General features: G+C 54.5%; 2 protein-coding genes across 10 annotated transcripts in view; both read right to left on the bottom strand.

Annotated features, from left to right (window-relative positions):
- Positions 1 to 18,314, bottom strand: part of bru3 (CUGBP Elav-like family member bruno 3) — a 657,300-nt gene that overhangs the window by 467,494 nt on the left and 171,492 nt on the right. The window contains exon 1 of one of the 9 annotated variants that reach the window (XM_025297155.1): positions 5,359 to 5,375. The exons of 7 other annotated variants lie outside the window; for them this stretch is intronic. The gene's annotated coding sequence lies outside the window, so the exon portion shown is untranslated. Of the gene's footprint in view, positions 1 to 4,973; positions 5,030 to 5,358; positions 5,376 to 18,314 lie in introns of those variants that run through there. One more of the 9 variants, XM_025297154.1, reaches the window with a different exon arrangement.
- On the bottom strand, positions 10,642 to 16,719 carry LOC105191451 (yellow-x2). Its single transcript, XM_011154871.3, has 3 exons — positions 15,433 to 16,719; positions 14,779 to 15,185; positions 10,642 to 14,311 (listed from the first exon to the last, which is right to left on the bottom strand). The coding sequence occupies exons 1-3, from the start codon at positions 15,778 to 15,780 to the stop codon at positions 13,825 to 13,827; spliced, it is 1,242 nt and encodes a 413-aa protein (XP_011153173.1). The 5' UTR covers positions 15,781 to 16,719; the 3' UTR covers positions 10,642 to 13,824.

Here is an 18,314-nt window from a genome sequence, read left to right as displayed (position 1 = left end):
TTTGCACAGAACGATCAAATATTCAGCAGCACTTTTGCGTCGGACGCTCGCGCTGCGGATGCCGCCTTTTATTTATTTGTTTGCGACGAGTCGCTTCCACCGCCGCGGAGCGCCTACACTAGGGTGTACAAACGCGTGACAAAACGACAGATAGGAAGAGAGAGAGAGAGAGAGAGAGAGAGAGAGAGAGAAAGGGAAAAAGGGGTATTTTTTTCTTATCGCTCGGGAACACTGCCAATAGTCATTCACCCAGATACGATTCTGACCCAAAAATTCACGCATTAAATTAATAAATTACAAAAGCTCCCTCTGTGTCTTTCTCTCCCTCCGTCTCCCTTGGGTCCCTCTTCCTCTCTGCCTCGCTCTCTTGTTGCCTTGGCTTCCGGCCGAATGGCACAGCTTATGCGATCCCCGGCATTTGCCTCTCGCCGATCTTACGCACGCCTCGCCCGGGCGACTGATGTTTCAGACAATTTACGTTTGGGAAAATATCTCGAGAATCGCGCAAATATCTCCACTCATCGATGCCAGCCTGCGTGCTCCGTCATTTCCCCGAGAATTCGTCGGGTGCGCCACTTCGCGCACTTGTCGAACAACGCTGCGAGAGAACCGCGCGCGCGTACGTTTCGACATTAAAGATTCAAGACCCCACGCGCAGGAATGAGGCAGGAAATCCGGCGAAATGCAGCGCACACACTTACGCACACACTCCGCGCGCGCGCGCTGCGATCGGAAACCGAATCCGAAATTTCCAGCGGCCAATTCGCCAGCGCTTTTGATTCTTAACTCTTTAACGAGGCCGAACGGAACGCGCGCTCGGCCGCTTTTTAACGAGCCAAATGAAAAGGAAACAATAATTACGCTTAAACAGAGTACAACGGCGGAGAATAACATTCCGTTCCTCTCGCGTGCGTATCCGCGCGCTGAATATATTCGCCGCCCCGCCCCCTCGCCCCCCGCGCGGTATTCATGCACGGGGCGCGCGCTCTCTCGCTCGCGCGTACGCGCGCGCGCGCACACACACACACGCGTCGGTGGCGGGGCTGAAAACGCCGAATGAAAATTAGATAGCCCGAAACGGGGCCTCGCAGTGTGCGCGCGAGCCGTGAGCGCGCTAAAATATCACAATGGCACGGCAGGTGCATTTACCGGCTCTCGCCCGGTGCTTTGACGACAGTCGCCAGATAGCTCTTTCATCCGGTAATTAGCCGGAGAGCTCGAGGAGTTATCACCTGACGCGATCGTGGCTGTGCCACGCGCGAGCGGCCCGTCTACCAGCCCCCCTATCCCCCTACCCTCGCCCCGCTACCAGCCCTCCTTGCCCTATTCGGCCGCCTCCGTTCCGAGCGCGGAACCGGAGCGCGCGCGGCGTGAGGGCGCCCCCGCGATATTCGTCGTTGGTGGCGGCGGTGTCCGTCCTTAATTAATTAACGCCGCGTCGAATAATAATTATCGAAATGAAAGATGATATCGGGCGGGCGGGCTTATTTATTGGTACACGATGATATCGAGCCAACGTATAATCCCCTTCCCCCCCCCCGCCCGCCCGCCGGGCCTGCCAGCCCTCTCCGCCGTACGTAGCGCGCGAACGCCAATGGCTGTGTACGTGCGAACGTACTTTATGCTCGCCCCTCGGCTCTGCACCGACGACCGATAACGGTATCTAAACGCGGCTCTCCTAATTGATACGCGTGAATTAATTTGCCCGAGCGGCCGACCCGACGTTTTTAATACGCCTCTTAATTACTAGACTGCGCGAGCGCGGCCGAACGCGGGGGCTTGCTTCACCGAAGGTGTACGACGACGATTTTCATCTATCTTGACTCCGGCCAACCAGGCCCTCCCTTCCTCCTCTCTCTCTCTCTCTCTCACTCTTTTCCTCTCGCGCTCTCGCTCGTCTCGTTTACGCACATTCGCCGCTGCTGCGCCGCGAATCGCCGCGGACTGTCGTCGCTCCGCGACGCACGGCCTTTATTGTTTTATTCAAGTTGCTCTCGCCGGTGGGGCGGCCTCGCGGTTGGCAGCTCGGCGGAGCGAGGGAGGGCATCCAAGATAAATTGCATTCTACGAGGATTCAATCTAGTCGGGGGGAATGTTCAAAGTCAGAGGAGATCGCGCGCGGACACGAACGCTGGAGAAATAAAAGAGGCGAGAGCGTTTCGCGTTCGCGCTCGCGCGCTCGCAGCGCGGCTAGCAGCGGGCGGATAAAAAAAGGAAGAGGAAGCGACGCGCGGCGTGGAGAGCGATTTTGTATGAAGGGCAGGTCGATTCCAGACTCGTTAGGCCGGCACAAACCGCAAACCCGAGAGGAAGGGGGCGAGAGAGGTGGGGAGACGGGGGGGGGGAGGGGAAGAGGGGTTGCCGCTTCGCTACGGCGAAATACGCGCGCCGGACGAAATGGGACGTCCCCCTTTGCATGCGAATTTCCTCGATATTAAAGCCGGAGCAATGGGATTGCGACGATTGGTGGCGTGTGGCGATCTGCTTGGTGCCTGGACTCCCGATAATTATGTGCCAATTAAATTTAACGACTGTCCATTATTCCGGTCTGCGAACGTTCGTGCGTCGCTGCCTCCCCCCTGCCCCGTAATGCCGATCTCGCCGCCCTCGCCGCCCCTTCCGCGGGGGCGGATAGCGGCGCGACCGAATCGGTCGCAACAACTATCACATCCGCGGGGTCGCAATCCAATTACTTTTTAATATTATCGGGGTGGGCCTGGAATCGAGCTGCCTTTGCGGAACGTCGCGCGACCACATTGTAAAACTACGAGGAACTCCCGCTGGCAAATAAATGCTTCCGGGCTAGCTCCATCCCTCTCTCTCTCTCTCTCTCTCTCTCTCTCTCACATACGTCGTTGTCAGGGGTCCGTTCTCGCTCGCCGTCGCCGCCGCTCGCCATCGCTATCAAATGGAATAAAGTGCCAGCGGCCAGTTCCGAGGGAAATTGGAAGTTCGGAAGACGTAATTTGTTACGATCGATCGCATAATTCGAAGGGAATGGGAAAGGAAGTGTAATAAATATCCGCGTCATATCATTTATCCTGCCGCGCCGCCTCCGGCTGTCATTCTCTCTTCGGGGCTCCGCAGTTTTTTTTTCTTCTCCGGAAAGTCTTCGCGGTTTCACGCACGTTTCTCGCTTGCGTTTTCATTTATAACCACGACCGCTCAATTTACCGTTCATTGTCCTTGGTATTTGTATCATCAAGATTGCGCGCACGTCAGCGCGCGAGTGTGCGCGAAGCGCCTGGTTTTCAGTATTAAAGCATCCAATTTCATGCTGTCTACTCGTGTAATTGTTTTAAAAGTATGTCCCTCCCCGGCCTGTTCTCGTTAAGAATTCAAGCGTTTCAACCACAGATTAACCCGCCATCGGACCGGTGTTTGCTACCGTTTTCCAGGCTCATTAAAAGAATGGACCGAACGTGTAACGAGCTCTCAGCTTAATTACCCCGCGTTGCAGATGTAAAACATATTTAGAGAATAATATTTACACGCCGATATAATTATCGACTAATTTATGTGCGGCGGTGTTTATATATCAGCGTGCCGATTTGTTTATTCCGTGGTGCGCCCCACCGTCGCAAAAATTGTTATTTAATGGATGGATAGGTTAGAGGGAAGATAACTTCTCCGTGTGTGTGTGTGTTTATGCGTGTATGTGTGTTATCGAAATATGCATCGAAGTGCAAAGAGTAAAATAAAATCTCCGAGCAGCGGTGCTCAAGCGGCACCCGATACACGGAAAACACGTCCGACGAGTCGAAAAGGGTGAGAGACACGGAGAGCCCGTGTCCAGAAGAGGGATGTACGATGGTACACACACACACACACACACACTATTCTCTCATCAAACGCCAGTCGTTCGTAAGGTTTCACGCGTCGCCGAGTCGGAAGTGTTTCTCTTAGCGACAAGTCCTGCGTACACGCAGACAGCGTGTATACATCAATCCCGCTGTCGTTCATCCTCGTCGATTTTATACTCCACGATGAAACGAAACGTAGTTTTCTCTCCCAACTCGTCCGTCAATTTTCGCGCGAGCTACGAAGGTCACGCGAATGATGCGCGCCGACGCAACGCCAAAAATTACAACGCGTTTCCGCCGCGCGGATTTATGACCGTAATGCAATCATGCAACCGTGTGCGCACGCAGTTCTCCATCTTACAGATAATAACAGCATGCTTATTAAAAACATGGACACTTAACGGAAATCTTACCAACCCCTATCTAACGACAAGAATTCGGAGGCCGCCCGTTTGTTGAGTAGATGGCAGCAGGCAAGCTTGACGTCGTAAATTCTAACATTAAATTCAGAGAGAGAGAGAGAGAGAGAGAGAGAGAGGGGGGGGATTCGTGTTGCAGAGATGGGTCAGGTACTCGTCGTCAGGACAGCGAGGGAAGAGTCGGTAAGAGAGGGTGAGAGCACCAACACAGAATGACCACTAAACACCTAACAACCAACAATAGCAGTCAACATCGAACATCGATAAACCAACGAAACTTAACCAACCACAAGTTACATTGTTACGGAATTCAGCGAACAGTGAAGACATAATTCATCAATACATATATGGGTGTATGTGTATGTGTGTGTGTAATGCGGAAATACAAAACGTGTACACAATGTGGAATACGTACGTGCACACTAAGAATGCCTCTGCCATAGCACGACGTCAAGGAAGTGCTAGACGATGCGATAATTTTGAGTTCGAAAATTTGCCGGGGTATCGTAGTATTTGTTCATGTACATGTTTCCGACGCGGAAATCGCCAATGGGATCGCCAATAAACAGAGCACTCTCGGGTCCACGTTCGTTCAGTGGCGAAGGCAGTCCACGGTCCCGCAAGATCTCTCCCGAATTAAAAACACCAAGGAGAAATACTAATTGTGTTTACACGAGAACGTAAAAAGTGAAACATGTTAAAACTCAACGACACATCTTCAGAGACACCGAGTAGGGATATGGTGACGTACCACATCGAGTACATTGAGAACGTGGTTCACGCGGACGACACTAGTAGTAGTGGTGGAGTAGTAGTGATGGTGGTGGTGATGGTAGTAGTAGTAGTACCAGTAGTAGTAGTAGTAGTAGTAGTAGCAGTAGTAGCAGTAGTAGTAGTAGCAGTAGTAGCAGTAGTAGTAGTAGTAGTAGCAGTAGTAGTAGTAGTAGTAGTAGTAGTAGTAATAGTAGTAGTAGTAGTAGTAGTAGTGGTGGCGACGGTGATGGTGGATGTGGTGGTGGTAATAGTGGTAATAGTAGATAGTAGTGGTCGTGGTAGTAGTAGTGGTGGTGGTGGTAGAAGTAGGTAGTGGTAATAGTAGTAGTAGCGGTAGCAGTAGTAGTAGTAGTAGTTGTTACATTGTGTGTTGTGGTCGTAGCAAGAAGAAGAAGAGGTGGAGGAGGTGTGCGGCGCCCCCGGCCAGCCGGTCGCCCGTCACACCCTGAAACAGAATAACATCGTCACTCCTTTGCGAAGAAATACCGTCCCTACCGACTATCCGCCTCCGCCAACGCTGTCTAAGCATAATTCATTCCGTGAACATCGCGAGGTCGGCTCACCCGCGACCGCGGAAGCATGCTCGTCGGCAATTAATACGATATAGTCACGAGATCTCGCGTACGCTCGCGGGAGACTAGAAATATTCGCGACAATTCGTTCCCGTCATCGCCGAAGAATTATCGCTTTGTTTCGCAACGGATGACTCTCATCATCGCTAGAGCTCCTTCGGCTTCGGCGAATGGCCCCACTCAGAGGATCGCTGCTTAACGATTTTAATTTCGATGTTCGTAGACGCGTACGCATAGGTGCACATCGGGCGAGGCTGGCGCACGTAGTTTCCATGACTCGAAATTGAATTCACCGCTGACGCGCGCGCGCGCGCGCGTTTTCACGTGCTAGAGCCGGACCCGACAGTGTCAATTTTGTTTGTTACAGCTCGGTTTTATCGGCGGCTGCGATACTTTGCTCACACAGGGCAGCCGGCGCAAAGTCTCGCTGTGTGGAAGGTCCAAGTCGAAAAAAGAGACGGAGCTTTATATCGAGGAAAAGGGGATTTCGGATTTGCTGGACCGTGTCCACCCCCATTGCATCGTTTACGTCTAACACGGACAAACGAACGAACGCGAACGCGCGTTCGCCCGCTCGCGCGACTGTACACGCGAAGGAAAGGCGGATAGTTGGCGGAATGAGAGAGAAAGAGAGAGAGAGAGAGAGAGAAGCCAAGAGAGAGAGAGAGAGAGAGAGAGAGAGAGAGAGAGAGAGAGAGAGAGAGAGAGAGAGAGAGTGATGACGGTGAGCGAGAGGGGAGGCTTAGAAACGAGAGCAGCGACCGGGATTTTAACGTCGAGCACACTCGTTTCGAGTCGATAGGTCCACTTCGGCTGGCTTGGGAAGCAGTCGACATGGTCCAACAACTTCCTCCCCGGCTGCCGCCTCGTCCCGCGCTCACCATCGCGCGCCCTTTCGTCCATCTAGCCATCATCTTTGTAGTAGGAAACAGGGCGTGAGCGCTGCAAGTTTTCATACGTGGCGCCCACGCAACTGATAAAAACCGACTTTTGACCCGACTTTCTCTCTCTCTCTCTCTCTTTCTCTCTCTCTCCCTCTCTCTCTCTCTCTTTCTCTTCCGTTGAAAAGACGGAGTTTTCTTGGACCACTTGTTAAGAAGCGCTCGATGCTCGGGGCTAACGTTAACGATATCTGTGCGACGGTCCGAAAGTAAGTATATATATATATTACATGTATAACGCGCACATGGCCGCGTTAGCGGAGCCGTCGCATTTTGCGCGGCGAAATTGAAAAATTACAGCGCGACGTTCAGTCGAGCGAGAAACGCGACAAACGCGGCGTTGGCGAATAAGAGTCGGGTGACGTAAGAGACTCGCTCGTGAGAGCCGCAGCACGTGTCTCGTCAGAGAGAGAGGGCGCAACGAGAGAGGGATACGCAAGGTTTATTCAACTACAAAAATATCCGCTGCCTGACGGAGTGAATCTCCGCGGCGGCGGCGGCGGCGATGGCAAAATATGATGATTACCTTCGGGTATTTAAGCAAAGACCGCGGGGGAATCCTTGTTCGTCGCAATATAAAGGAGTTAAATATTGTCGCAACGTGCCTCAGCATAATCCGAGTGACAACGATCTTTCTCTCTCACTCCTCCCTCCCCCTCTCCTCCTGTCGGCCGAAATAAAATTATATTCATTGCCGATGAGGGAGAAACGAAAGAGCGATCATCGCGCCAGACGCAGCTGTGTTCGATGTAACGTTACAGCCGGAGCTTTCGGCACAGCTTAAAACAGCTTTCTTTCGGCGAGTTCGATGTACAATCGAGGAGAATTCTCTTCGCTACGGCACGTACTCGGTATTATTAAAATCATTGTTTCCGTCCGCCTCCCGGAATTCCTGCGAAAATAAATAGAGCGCCTGCTGGAGCAGAGGGTTGTATTATTTTCGAGGGACCGGAAAAATGAGTTCGCTCACATATATACACGCACGCACGCACGCACGCACGCACACGCACACACACACACACACACACACACACACACACACACACACACACACACACACACAACGAAGCGAACGTACGGCTACGAATAAGCGAAAATATCGCGCGGCATGGGAGGTGAAATTCGAAAGAGAGACGTCAAGAGAAAAGGGGTTACAGTGAGTGAAGGACAACGTTAGCGAGTTTACTTTGCGCGCCACGCAGTGGGAAACTTTCATCCAGCTGTTAGCGTCTTCCTCGGGCTCTCCCTCACGATGAAAACCCACTCTCGCGCGCGGGAACGGTTTCAACTCCCGCCTTCCGTGCACGCGAGCGATTGAACGGCAAATCACCGAGTGTAATTTAGCCCCGTAATGCAAAATTGATGATCACGGCGGGTAATTGTAAAAGGAGAGAAAAAGAAGATGGCAAACGCGAGTGAAATTGCACGAGGGGAGAGGAGGCCAGATGGACGGACGTATAGCACGCGCGGAATACACGAGCGACACTTCCACTTTAAGCGGCAAGGACGCTGTCAGTCGGCGGAACGAAAAACAGAAAAAAAAAAAAAAAAAAAAAAAAAAAAAAGACCACCACATGCACGTTGACGCGGAGGACGCGGAGGAGGAGCGAAAGCGCGGGAGCGGCGGCATTCAAGGGCCGGCCGGGAACAGATTCCACTTTGTCGCCCGGCCAATCGGCCGGGATCGCTATATCGCTGGAAATAAATAACACGGAATACATCATATCCCGCCGGATTCCCGTCATACTAGCCGCTTGTTCTCGTCGCAAATAGAACCCCCGGGAATTACGCCGCGGAGATCGGCGGCGCGGGATGGGTTGACGCGGTAATACTGGTTATCATCGCGCTGATTGCACCCATACCCCACTCTCCTCCCCCTCCCGCGCTCCCGCCCTGCACTCGCTACATCCATCGACTATCTTCCAATGGTACCTGCACCTGACCCGGTATATTTCCACCCGACCTATTCATTACGACTGCCCTACAACGATCGTGTTCTCTCTTTCACGATACATCGACGTACGAAAATTGGCGAGTGGCACGCGGCGGGGATTATGCATTCATACCTGCGAGCACGTGATGAATCCTTCCGCCATCGCGAAAAAGCGCCCTAAAACCGTGCCGCGAGATTGCCGCGGCGCTTTGGCGGTGAATGTACAAGTGATGCACGCCCTGCCCTGCCACGGCGCGCGCGGTCCGCGGCAATTTTCCAGAGAGGAAGTTTCGCTACGAAGATTCGGCGTAATTCGACCGAATGGGCGAGCGTTTTGCAGATTAACCTCCGCGAGAGCTCGCCCTCCCCCTCTTCCCCGCGACTCACCCGGCCGGTCGTTACACGCTTTCGATCGTAAGTGGCCGGCATTATTTTAATTGCTCACCGGGTCTATCCTCCCTCCCTCCCTCCCTCCCGCCCTTCCGCGGGCGAGTCAGATGAAAGTACCGGCCACGATCGCGGGGGTGTATCTTGCGCGCAAGCGTCGTGAAGCGATAATGACTAGTCGGCGGCTGCCGCCGCGTAATACTCAACGAGGTGTGATATCATTCGCGTATCGCGGTGCGTGAGTGCTGAGGGCGGGGAGGAGGGGGAGGGGGAGGGAGGACGAAGGAGGAGAAGAGGAAACGAAGTGAAACACGCGACGGCCGATGCGGTCCCGTTATTTGCACTCGTAAACGTTGCCGTACATCCACGCTGCTCAGGGTGCTCGCTCGCTCGCTCGCTCGCTCGCTTGCTCGCTCGCGCGCGCGGCTCGTGCGTTCGCGGCAAAGGTAACGAATGGTAGAAGGCAAAACAGCCACACCTTCCTGCGAAATGCACTCTCTCAAACCTCTCCACCTCGACAGCGCGCATACGTACGTGTTTACGTAGCGAACTCGCGCCACGCCAGGCGGAACTAACGGTAACGAACGGTTACGAACGTAAGAGACCGGCTCCCGGAGTAAACGACATTCCGACCGAGAGCGCGTTGCGCGCACGGTGCGTGCGGTGAGAGGAGGCCAACTGCTCGCGCGAGGTCCCGAAAGGAAGGAAAGGAAAGTCAGAGAGAGAGGGAGAGAGAGAGAGAGTGAGAGTGGAGTTGAAGGAGCGCGCGCGCGCGCGCGCGAGTCGAGCAGACAGAGAGATAAACGGACGAGTTGCTTTTCCGCAGGCTTCCGCACAGCCCGGCCAAGGCGAGGAGACAACGCGCGGACTTTGGCAGGAAGGAAACGATCAATCGGGATAAAGCCGCGATCGGCACAATCCCGCTCACGTCGGCCTCGTGTTCAGCGTGATAATCAGGCAAGAGATAGCAACGCTTCTCGACAGCCTCGTCGGGGGACGTCCGCGGCGGGGGGAAATCCCGGAAACATATCGCCGTCGTCTCGGTCGTCGTGACGCATGAGTCGCAGAAACCGCCACGGCCGTGGCGCGACCGAGCGTGTCGGCGAGAATGCGAAGAATCGCGTGCGCGGAATACGAATGAAAGAGAGGAGGAGCGGCTCGCGCGCGGGATTAACGAGCGGGAGCGGCGGACATGTGTGAGAGAGGCAGCAGGTCGGGGAAAGTTCGGCCGATATTTCGCCGCGAGAAATGCGTACGCCTGGTACGAGCGCGGTAGATAATCTCGATGATCATCGGCGAGCGACAGCTCGAAAGTTCCGGCCGTTTCGGGAGACGTAGTGCGCGCGTTCCGTTGGTTTATAGCGGGTCTGCGGTCGTCGGCTTCCGAGCGGTCAGCGGTAGCCGCCGCCGCCGCCGCTCTGCGGAGCGGCGGCGGGCGGCGGCGTTATCCACTTGCATCGCAACCAGTCGCAGCGCCGGCGACGGTAACGACGTCGCCGTGGCCTGCGTGTTGTTGTTGCGTCGTTGTTATCGCTGCCGTGCCGCTGGCTGCTGCCGCTGTTGTCGCTGCGACTGCCCAGACGCCGTCGTTGTAGCCTGAGCGACCGAGTCCAACCGGCGACTGCATCTGCATCGAGCCAAAGGGGCGAAGGGCTCGGCGGTTGGCGGCCGCTGAGGGTGAGGGGGCGGCGGAGGGCGAGCGAGCTAGTAAATTACACGTTGACTAGGGCTGACAACCGCAATGCGTGGCACACACGAGCGTGTGCGCACGAACCTCCTCCTCCTCCTCCTCCTCCTCCTCCTCCTCCTCCTCCTGCTCTGCACGGGACGCCGGTGTGTTTATGCGCCCTGTGAGTCCGGCAGTGTCAGCCGACCTGGGCCGCTCCCGGTGAGTTATAGACGAGCCGGCCTTAATAAAGACGCGGCGGATGGCCGAAATTCTCGCCCGGCGTTCCATCGGACCGGCGGAACATCGCGGTTCCGTTCGCGAATTGCGCGAGAGCCGACCGAGACCGGTCGCCTACACTGCGCCGCGTACTTGTTACGCGCAGCGACGTTACGTTCAGCACGTAGCTCGTTCCCGCGGGTCTACCGAGCATCCCATGGCGAAAGTCCGACCGTGTCGCGCAGGGCTCTCGCGGAAGGTACGTTGAGTAGTCATCGATGATTTGATTGGCTCGGGAGATGAATTACACCTCGCACCTCGCAGACGCGGCAGCTCGTGGGAGCACACGCGTCGTGTCTCAGCTTCGCTATTACTTCGTCGGGAGAGAACGCGAGTGACGGGAGAATTCGGCTCTCTCGCAGGCTCTCCTGGTCCGCGTCACATCGCGTGCGGCACTATTCGTGGCCAAGTTGCACAAGCCTGCGCGCTATCGGTTCCCTCGAGCGAGCGAGAAACGAGCGTGCGAAGCGAGCGTTTCGCGCCGAACGGCCGATGTGTCCAATAACGCAATAACGCCCGATCGCTTAGCGCGATTGAGGCAACAAAACACACCGTCGGTCTCAGCCGTCGGCTTCATTTACGTTTCTCCTTGGCGCGGGGCGTTGCGCGTCAGTGCGTGGCGGCTACAGCGAGTTCCATTCCGCGAGCCTACGAAACGGACACCGCGGACACGCCGAGAGAGACACGCGCGTCTCTTTTCCTTCAGAAGGACGGCGCGAACGCGAAAGTATATAACGTCGGTGAGAGCGGTGAGCGCGTCCGCACTCAGCCTAGGCCACTCGGGTCGTGTACGCGCCAGAGTATCAGCGCCAAACACCGGTAGTTATGTATATTAGGGGCAGTAAAACTGATGCAAATTTATTTCGAAATTCCGAGCCGTTCTCGTAAAGTCGTTTTAAAACTACCGTCGTAAAACGATTTGAGACATTCTCCCTCTCTCTCTCTCTCTCTCTCTCTCTCTCTCTCTCCTTCTCGCTCGCTCGCTCGCTCTCTTTTCTTTCCTCTCCCCGCTCCCCCGTGCGGCGGCGAACACGCCCGCGGTGAGACTTTACCGCGCTGTACTACCGTTCTTTAAGTAATTCCACATCCTGCCCTTAAGGTAACGACTTTGATCGCGAGAGCGTGCTTTCGCGCGTCTCGACCGCGCGCCGGAAAATGTGCTTTATCGCGCGCTTCGTCCCGCGGTCTCTCTCTCTCTCTCTCTCTCTCTCTCTCTCTCCAGCGTTCGTACGTGCGCGATGTTATTTCGGCTTAACCGTGAGCGCTCTCGCTGCTGCTATCGTACGTAGCACGAAGGCAAACACAGCTGGATACATTTGGAACGAGCACGCGTGTTTGGCCACTCTCCGACCTTCGTCTTCGCGTTGCCGCGTATTTTTTCCTCGATTGACGACGATCAACGATTTTTTCAGCACGCTCGCTCGCACGAGAGAGCGGCGCGCGACCTACGGTCGGGCTCGCTCCAGCGAAAACCGCGCGAGCCGAGGTAAACGAGTGATTCTGACGGAAGCAACCGCGAGACAGCTGATTTCTAGCTGTCTAAAAAGCACAGACTTCTACACGTAGACGGGAGCGCTCCGCGATGAGGCCGCGAAGACGACCACGTCTGAAAGGGACGACCCGCGCCACAGGCACGTTCGATCTTTGTCCAGCTTCATTCTTATCGGAGAGAGAGAGAGAGAGAGAGAGAGAGAGAGAGAGAGAGAGAGAGAGAGAGAGAGAGAGAGAGAGAGCCGGGCGAAGATAACACGCTCGTCTCGACAATGCAAAGGAAATACAACTGTCCTTTATGTCGTGAAATCTCTTTCGTAAGAAGGCGAGGAGCGTTACAACGTGTATACGTGTGTGGCAGATAAAAAATTCCTACGAAAAAAGCAAACAGAAATGAAACGATTAAACGAAGCGACTTCGGAGATCGACCTCGGAATCGGCCGCTGAATCTGTCCTGATGACGAGTGCGCGCCGAGTCGAAACTGACACAATCTCGCAATAATCACCCGCACTGTTACCCGAGGCGTTCCGGAAAGAAGAACGCGCTCCCCCGCGCCGAGAGAAGTGAGAGAGATAGGCCGTGCGAGCGAGCAGGCCGGAGGGGAGCGAAAATTTAAGGGCAGCCGTATATTATCGCGACGAAGGGGTTGTCTGAGGTTAACTGCCAGAGCTTCGTAAGAGGGTGGATCGGGTGGTGTCGCAGGAGCCGGGAGGGGTGAGGCTGCGCCATGAATATGCCGCCATTAGTCACACGCCGAACCGCGCCGTGGAAAGAGAAGTAGGTGACACGAATTTCCCAGAATTGCGCGCGCCCTATTGGTATCCCAAGGGGTAGTAACGCGAACAATTCCCCGTGAATGCGCATTTATTCCGGACCCACCGGCGTCTTCGCCGCCGCCGCCGCCGCCGCCGCTGGCGTCGTCGTCGTCGTCGTCGTCGTCGTCGTCGTCGTCGCGTGGAATCGGCGGTGCGCCTAAAAGCTTGGTAAAACTTCGTCGAATCGTCGGCAAGAAACTCCTCGCCTCCGTCGTCCTTAGCCCCTTTTCCACCCCTGTCTCCCCGATCTCGCCGCCGCTCTTCCTCCCTCCCGTTGCGAACTCTCGTCGTCCCTTTACTCACGGCGTGTCAAGCCACCCTGTCGAAACATTCGGGCTCGTGGCGCGGCGCTCGTGTCACCGACAGACCTCATCGTTACATCTCAAAAGGCAGCAATGAAACGGTTAACTAAATTGCTACACGCTCCGGCTGTCATTCGCAGGGAGCCGCCGCTCCGTTCCGCCCATCCAGTCGGCCGCGAGCTGATACACGCTCGCTTTTAGCCGCGAATCCGTCTCTGGACGCGATGTCTGACGCGTAAAGAGGAGAACGCTTTCTTCCGTTCGTGAGAACGTGCGCCATCGCAGGCGCGCGAGTTTATTGCATAACGGCGAGAGAGTCCTGGAAGAGAGAACACGCGAGTCGCGCTGACGTAGACGTTTCTCGGCCGCGCGCGCGCGAGGAATACTCGGACGGTCGGACTCGAATGAGGTAACGAAGGACATCGCGAGTCCCTCGGCGAGTTATATCTGATGCCAGAAGACAGAGTCGTCCGGTGTCCGTGTCCTGAAGCCGGTCGGCTCGCACCTCGTGCCGCGTATGATATCGTCGACCGCGCCTCTGATTATACGGAAGTTCGTCTCGGTCGGCTTCAGGCTCATGTTTATCGTCTTCTGCAGCCTGTTGGTGTTGAACCACAATTCTTCCTCGCCAATCCTATTTGTGATCACCTTAATGCCGCTCACGTACTGCAGAGTCTTCTCGTCTTGCGCTATTATCACGACGTTCTCCGGAGTAAATGGTTTCCCGATGTCCCAACAGGCAATGGCGGTTAATTGGACCAATTGGAAAAATATTACGCCTCTCCGCGAGGTCGCCTGCACGCCCGCTTGGCTCGCGCGCTTGTAATTTGATTGAAATATCACCGGCTCCCAGAACTCGCTTTGCGCCAGCGAGGAGGTGTCCGTGTATTTTTCATAGTAACTCGCGAGCGAGTTGAAATACAGATATCTGAAAGAGTGGTAAACATCATGCGTGTGTGCGTGCGTGTGCGTGCGTGTCGATATGTGACAGATGCGAATGACTCTCTCTTTCGGTCGCGTCCCGCGCGGATTGGATTACTCGAGATCGCTGTTCGATCGCGCGTGTCGAGTGTCGATCGCGAGAATTCTCGGGAGCCTGTCCCGTCGGGCTGTAAAAACAGCCTGATTAACGCAGACCAGCGGACTAGAAGAAAACCCGTAGGAGAGCCCGCATGCTGTTGCGCCGAACAAGAATTCCGCAAAATTCCACTCGCCGAATTATGCGCGATAATAAGCTGCCACGCGGCAGCGACGCGACGCGAATTTACATTCCCGTCTTGGGCAAAAGAAAAGAAAAAAAAAAAAAAAAAAAAAAAAAAAAAAAACAATCGGGCGTTCCTCGGCGTGGACTTTAGCCGAAATCGCGGAAAGCGGCTATATAATTAGCGTCGATACCTGTGATTAAAATAGCCCAACGGCGACAGCGACATGCCGAGCGTGCCGTCCGTCAGATCGAACCACTCGCCGGCGATCGTAATATTCATAGCATCCTCGTCCGGGCCGAAAGCGTTGCCGTGCGTGTTGTTTACTCGCCAGGAATGGTCGCGATATAAGTCATAAATCAGCAGTCCATTTTGATCCACGTCCGCCACGTAGAGATAAGTATCGAGACACGTTTTTCCGATATCGACGATTGGCGTAACTAATGACGCCTTCCCGTACAGCACTTGATCATCCGGCACTAAGTATTTATGGATCAGCCGATCCGTGCAGAGGTCGAAGATCAATATTTTCGTCGGGCAAATTGCCTTCATGGTCACCCGACCGGTGTCGACCACCCATAAACGATCGCACTCGTCGATCTAGATATTATTACACGTATACAACTGGTCAGTTCTACATATTTCAAGAATGCAATGAGAGAGAGAGAGAGAGAGAGAGAGAGAGAGAGAGAGAGAGAAGAGAGAAGCACTTATAATTACAACAACCGATCGACAGCGGAGAAATGTCGGGATGGACGACGACGTGGGGGGACCACGAGTGTCGCGCGCACCCGCGAAATTTTATCCGCCGCGACCGATTGGGGCTAGCCAGGCTATGTGACATTACCGCCACTCTGTAAACGGATATGATGCTGTCGCAACTGAACGGTGTGTGCCAGGACCAATTGGGATACGGTACGAGCAAACGGCCACCGGGACCTTGTCCTTTAGTCACCAAAGACAAACTAATCGGTACGCCCTCCAACCACTGCGGGCTCGTCACGAATACACGGCCCTGCCTGTCGATATCCACATCTTGCGTGAAGGCATTGCCCAACGTATAGTTTTTCCCCGTCAGATGTACATTCGGCCAAACCCAATCCAGATATTTCCACTGGTAAACCACTTGGAGGTGCTGCGGCTGGGACGAGCGTACAAGGCCGAAGAGCAGAACGAGCGCCCGAATCAATTCCATGATGCGTGGGCGGCCGAAGGGGCCATCGACGAGACGGAGGGAGAGAAAGAGAGAAAAGGAGAGACAGCCGCGCACCGATCGACACCGATCGACTGACCGTTAATTCGCCCCGACGCGCTTTCCGCGTCTGTGCCGAGCCTACCGGCCGTCAGGGTCTCGACCGTGTCCGCGATCGGGGAACCACTGCATTACAGAGCGGGACACGGTTATTCCCAGCAGATCGGTTCTTTCGACAGGGACTGACGCGCGGCGCGGACCCCACCCCACCCCATCCTTCTCTGCGTCATGAGCCCCCATACCCGGCGCGATTTCGCTATTTATGGTGACGAGAGGAGAGCGCGCTGCTCACCTTGAGCTGGATACACGCCAGGCGGTCCACCATGTAGCACGAGCCGTTGGATAATCAGGAAACGACAAGCGAGTTCGCTTCTTCCTTGCGGCGTGACCATGCATGTAAATGCAAGGCATCCTTCGGAATACGGAACGAGGTCTTTTCGCGCTCGCGCGCGATATGGGAAAGGAATCTCGTGGATGACAATAATAAAAACACGCGATGCGAAAAAATCTTTGGCCTCTCCGGACTCGATTGAAACTGCAGCTTTCGCGCGCGCGATCAGTCAAAACTATCAAAAGAGATACAGTCAATCAGATAGAAGACTAATGCCCGATTTAATTCGAATTAAATCGAAGAATAATTAATCAATTTTCAGGGGATTTTGCGTCACGCGCGTGTCGCGCAGACGCAATAATAACGTGAATATCGCTAAATAATACGATACGCTCCAACGAAATAAATAATATAAATATCTGACTCGTCTCCCGTCTCAGTGCAACCAGGTGAAATTTGAATAAAAGAATCAAAGCGACTCGCTATCTGGCTGACCCGGCTCTGTTTTTCCCATTTACGAGAGCGACGACTCACTTTCCGGGAAACACTCCCGATGACGTAGAGCCGGTGTTTTCGACTCGCTTATCGGAAGATATGGAAATTCACGTTGCGCCGATGGGACCGAGAAAAGTCACACGGGCACACGTCCATTAAAAGCCGGCATCTCTAATGCACGATGTTAATAGTCCGAGGTTAGGACGCGCAATATTTTATGAGCGCGTAAAATGTTCCCGCTCTGGGCCCGCGCGCATTTACGTATCCATTTAAACGGCCCGTATAGAGCGATTCTATGTGTGTGTGTGTGTGTGTGTGTGTGTGTGTGTGTGTGCGCGCGCGCGCGCGCGCGCGAGAGCCAGCGATATCAAGCCCTGTGCGCATCAATATGAAATACGGAATGCGGTTGCGCGCACACATTAGCCACGGCGTGATCGGAAACTAGAACAAGTGTTCGTAAACAGTGCACGTCTGGCTGATATAGAAGCAGGAACCTTTGTTGCATTTCCTCGAACGCGTTGCGAAAGCTATTACGAACGAAAGCACCACCCACGTAACGAAATTTTCTGCAAATTTCATAACCCAACTTTTGATACGTGCCTCGAGACAATGCACCGTGACTTTGGCGAGCGCGCGCGCGCGCGCGCGGCGTTATCTGTCCCGAAGCCGCACGGCGATTGATACCGCACGCGTCGATGGTTTCTCACGCGCGCGCGCGCGCGCGCGCGTTCGCCGAAGCGATACGTTTCTCGTTGTAAGCTAATTATCCGCTTAATTTACCGCATCCTTGCCCGCTTGAATATTTATGCACGGTACGCACGCGGTGTATTAGTCATCGCAGTTATTATCGATCGATCAATGCAGCGCTCGCTCGCTCTCCGAGCTCCAAGTTTCCTTGCATATTCATGACGGAGGCTGGAAAACCTGCTGTTAAACCGCAATTCCGCGTACGCAGGTAACTAAAAACGTGTCTACGCGCGTACGTACGTGCGTATCGAGCGGCGTTAAGCTCGCGACGGTTAATGCCAATTACGGCGTAATAAACTGTGTTTGTGAAGGCGTGAGAATACAGACGGCAGGCGGTGTCACGGCATGAGGTGATACAACGCGATGACATTATATCACAGGACGGCCGGGCGTTTAGAATGTAATGAGGAGTTGCCCGAGCCGGGCGAAACTATTTTCCAACAGCGGTTATAGCGCGATCACGCAATACGGCTATAAGCGGCTACGCTTTTCATCGCGCGCGCGCGCGCAGCGTCCAAACTTTTTTTCGTCGACTTGGGCTTTGAATTGCATTACGCGTTGCGCCGTATCCGGGGGAACGGAAACTACACTCGCCCGGTAGAAGTGAAAACCATAAATCACCTGGCTAGTCACGATTAAGCCAAACGGGAAGACAAATGGGTGGCTAATTTCAATTTTAATGCGAAGCCCAGAAGGTATCTGCTCGCCCGTGAGTTATAGCCTCACTCTTCGGGCGCGAACCGCTTTAGGGCTTATTAATAAGGAATAGTTTATCGTTTTGATTAATCACACGAGCCCGCGTGCGCTCGCGCGGCCGCCGACAATGATACCGTCGGATTTATAACGTTTCGCCGTGGTTGCGCCGCGCGTCCGCCGGATTTCCGATTCAGACGCGGCCGTCGTC

Source organism: Harpegnathos saltator, unplaced genomic scaffold, assembly GCF_003227715.2.
Source record: "Harpegnathos saltator strain DR-91 unplaced genomic scaffold, Hsal_v8.6 scaffold171, whole genome shotgun sequence".
NCBI lineage: Eukaryota > Metazoa > Arthropoda > Insecta > Hymenoptera > Formicidae > Harpegnathos > Harpegnathos saltator.
Note: the sequence above shows the minus strand (reverse complement) of the source record. Positions and strands in the feature narration are given on the sequence as shown.

Excerpts from the sequence above, each read along its gene's own strand:
- LOC105191451 (XM_011154871.3), bottom strand. The coding sequence starts at position 15,780 with ATGGAATTGATTCGGGCGCTCGTTCTGCTCTTCGGCCTTGTACGCTCG. Across the intron at positions 15,186-15,432 it reads TATCCGTTTACAGAGTGGCG|ATCGACGAGTGCGATCGTTT; the intron begins GTAATGTCACAT and ends AATAATATCTAG. Across the intron at positions 14,312-14,778 it reads TTGGGCTATTTTAATCACAG|ATATCTGTATTTCAACTCGC; the intron begins GTATCGACGCTA and ends CCACTCTTTCAG.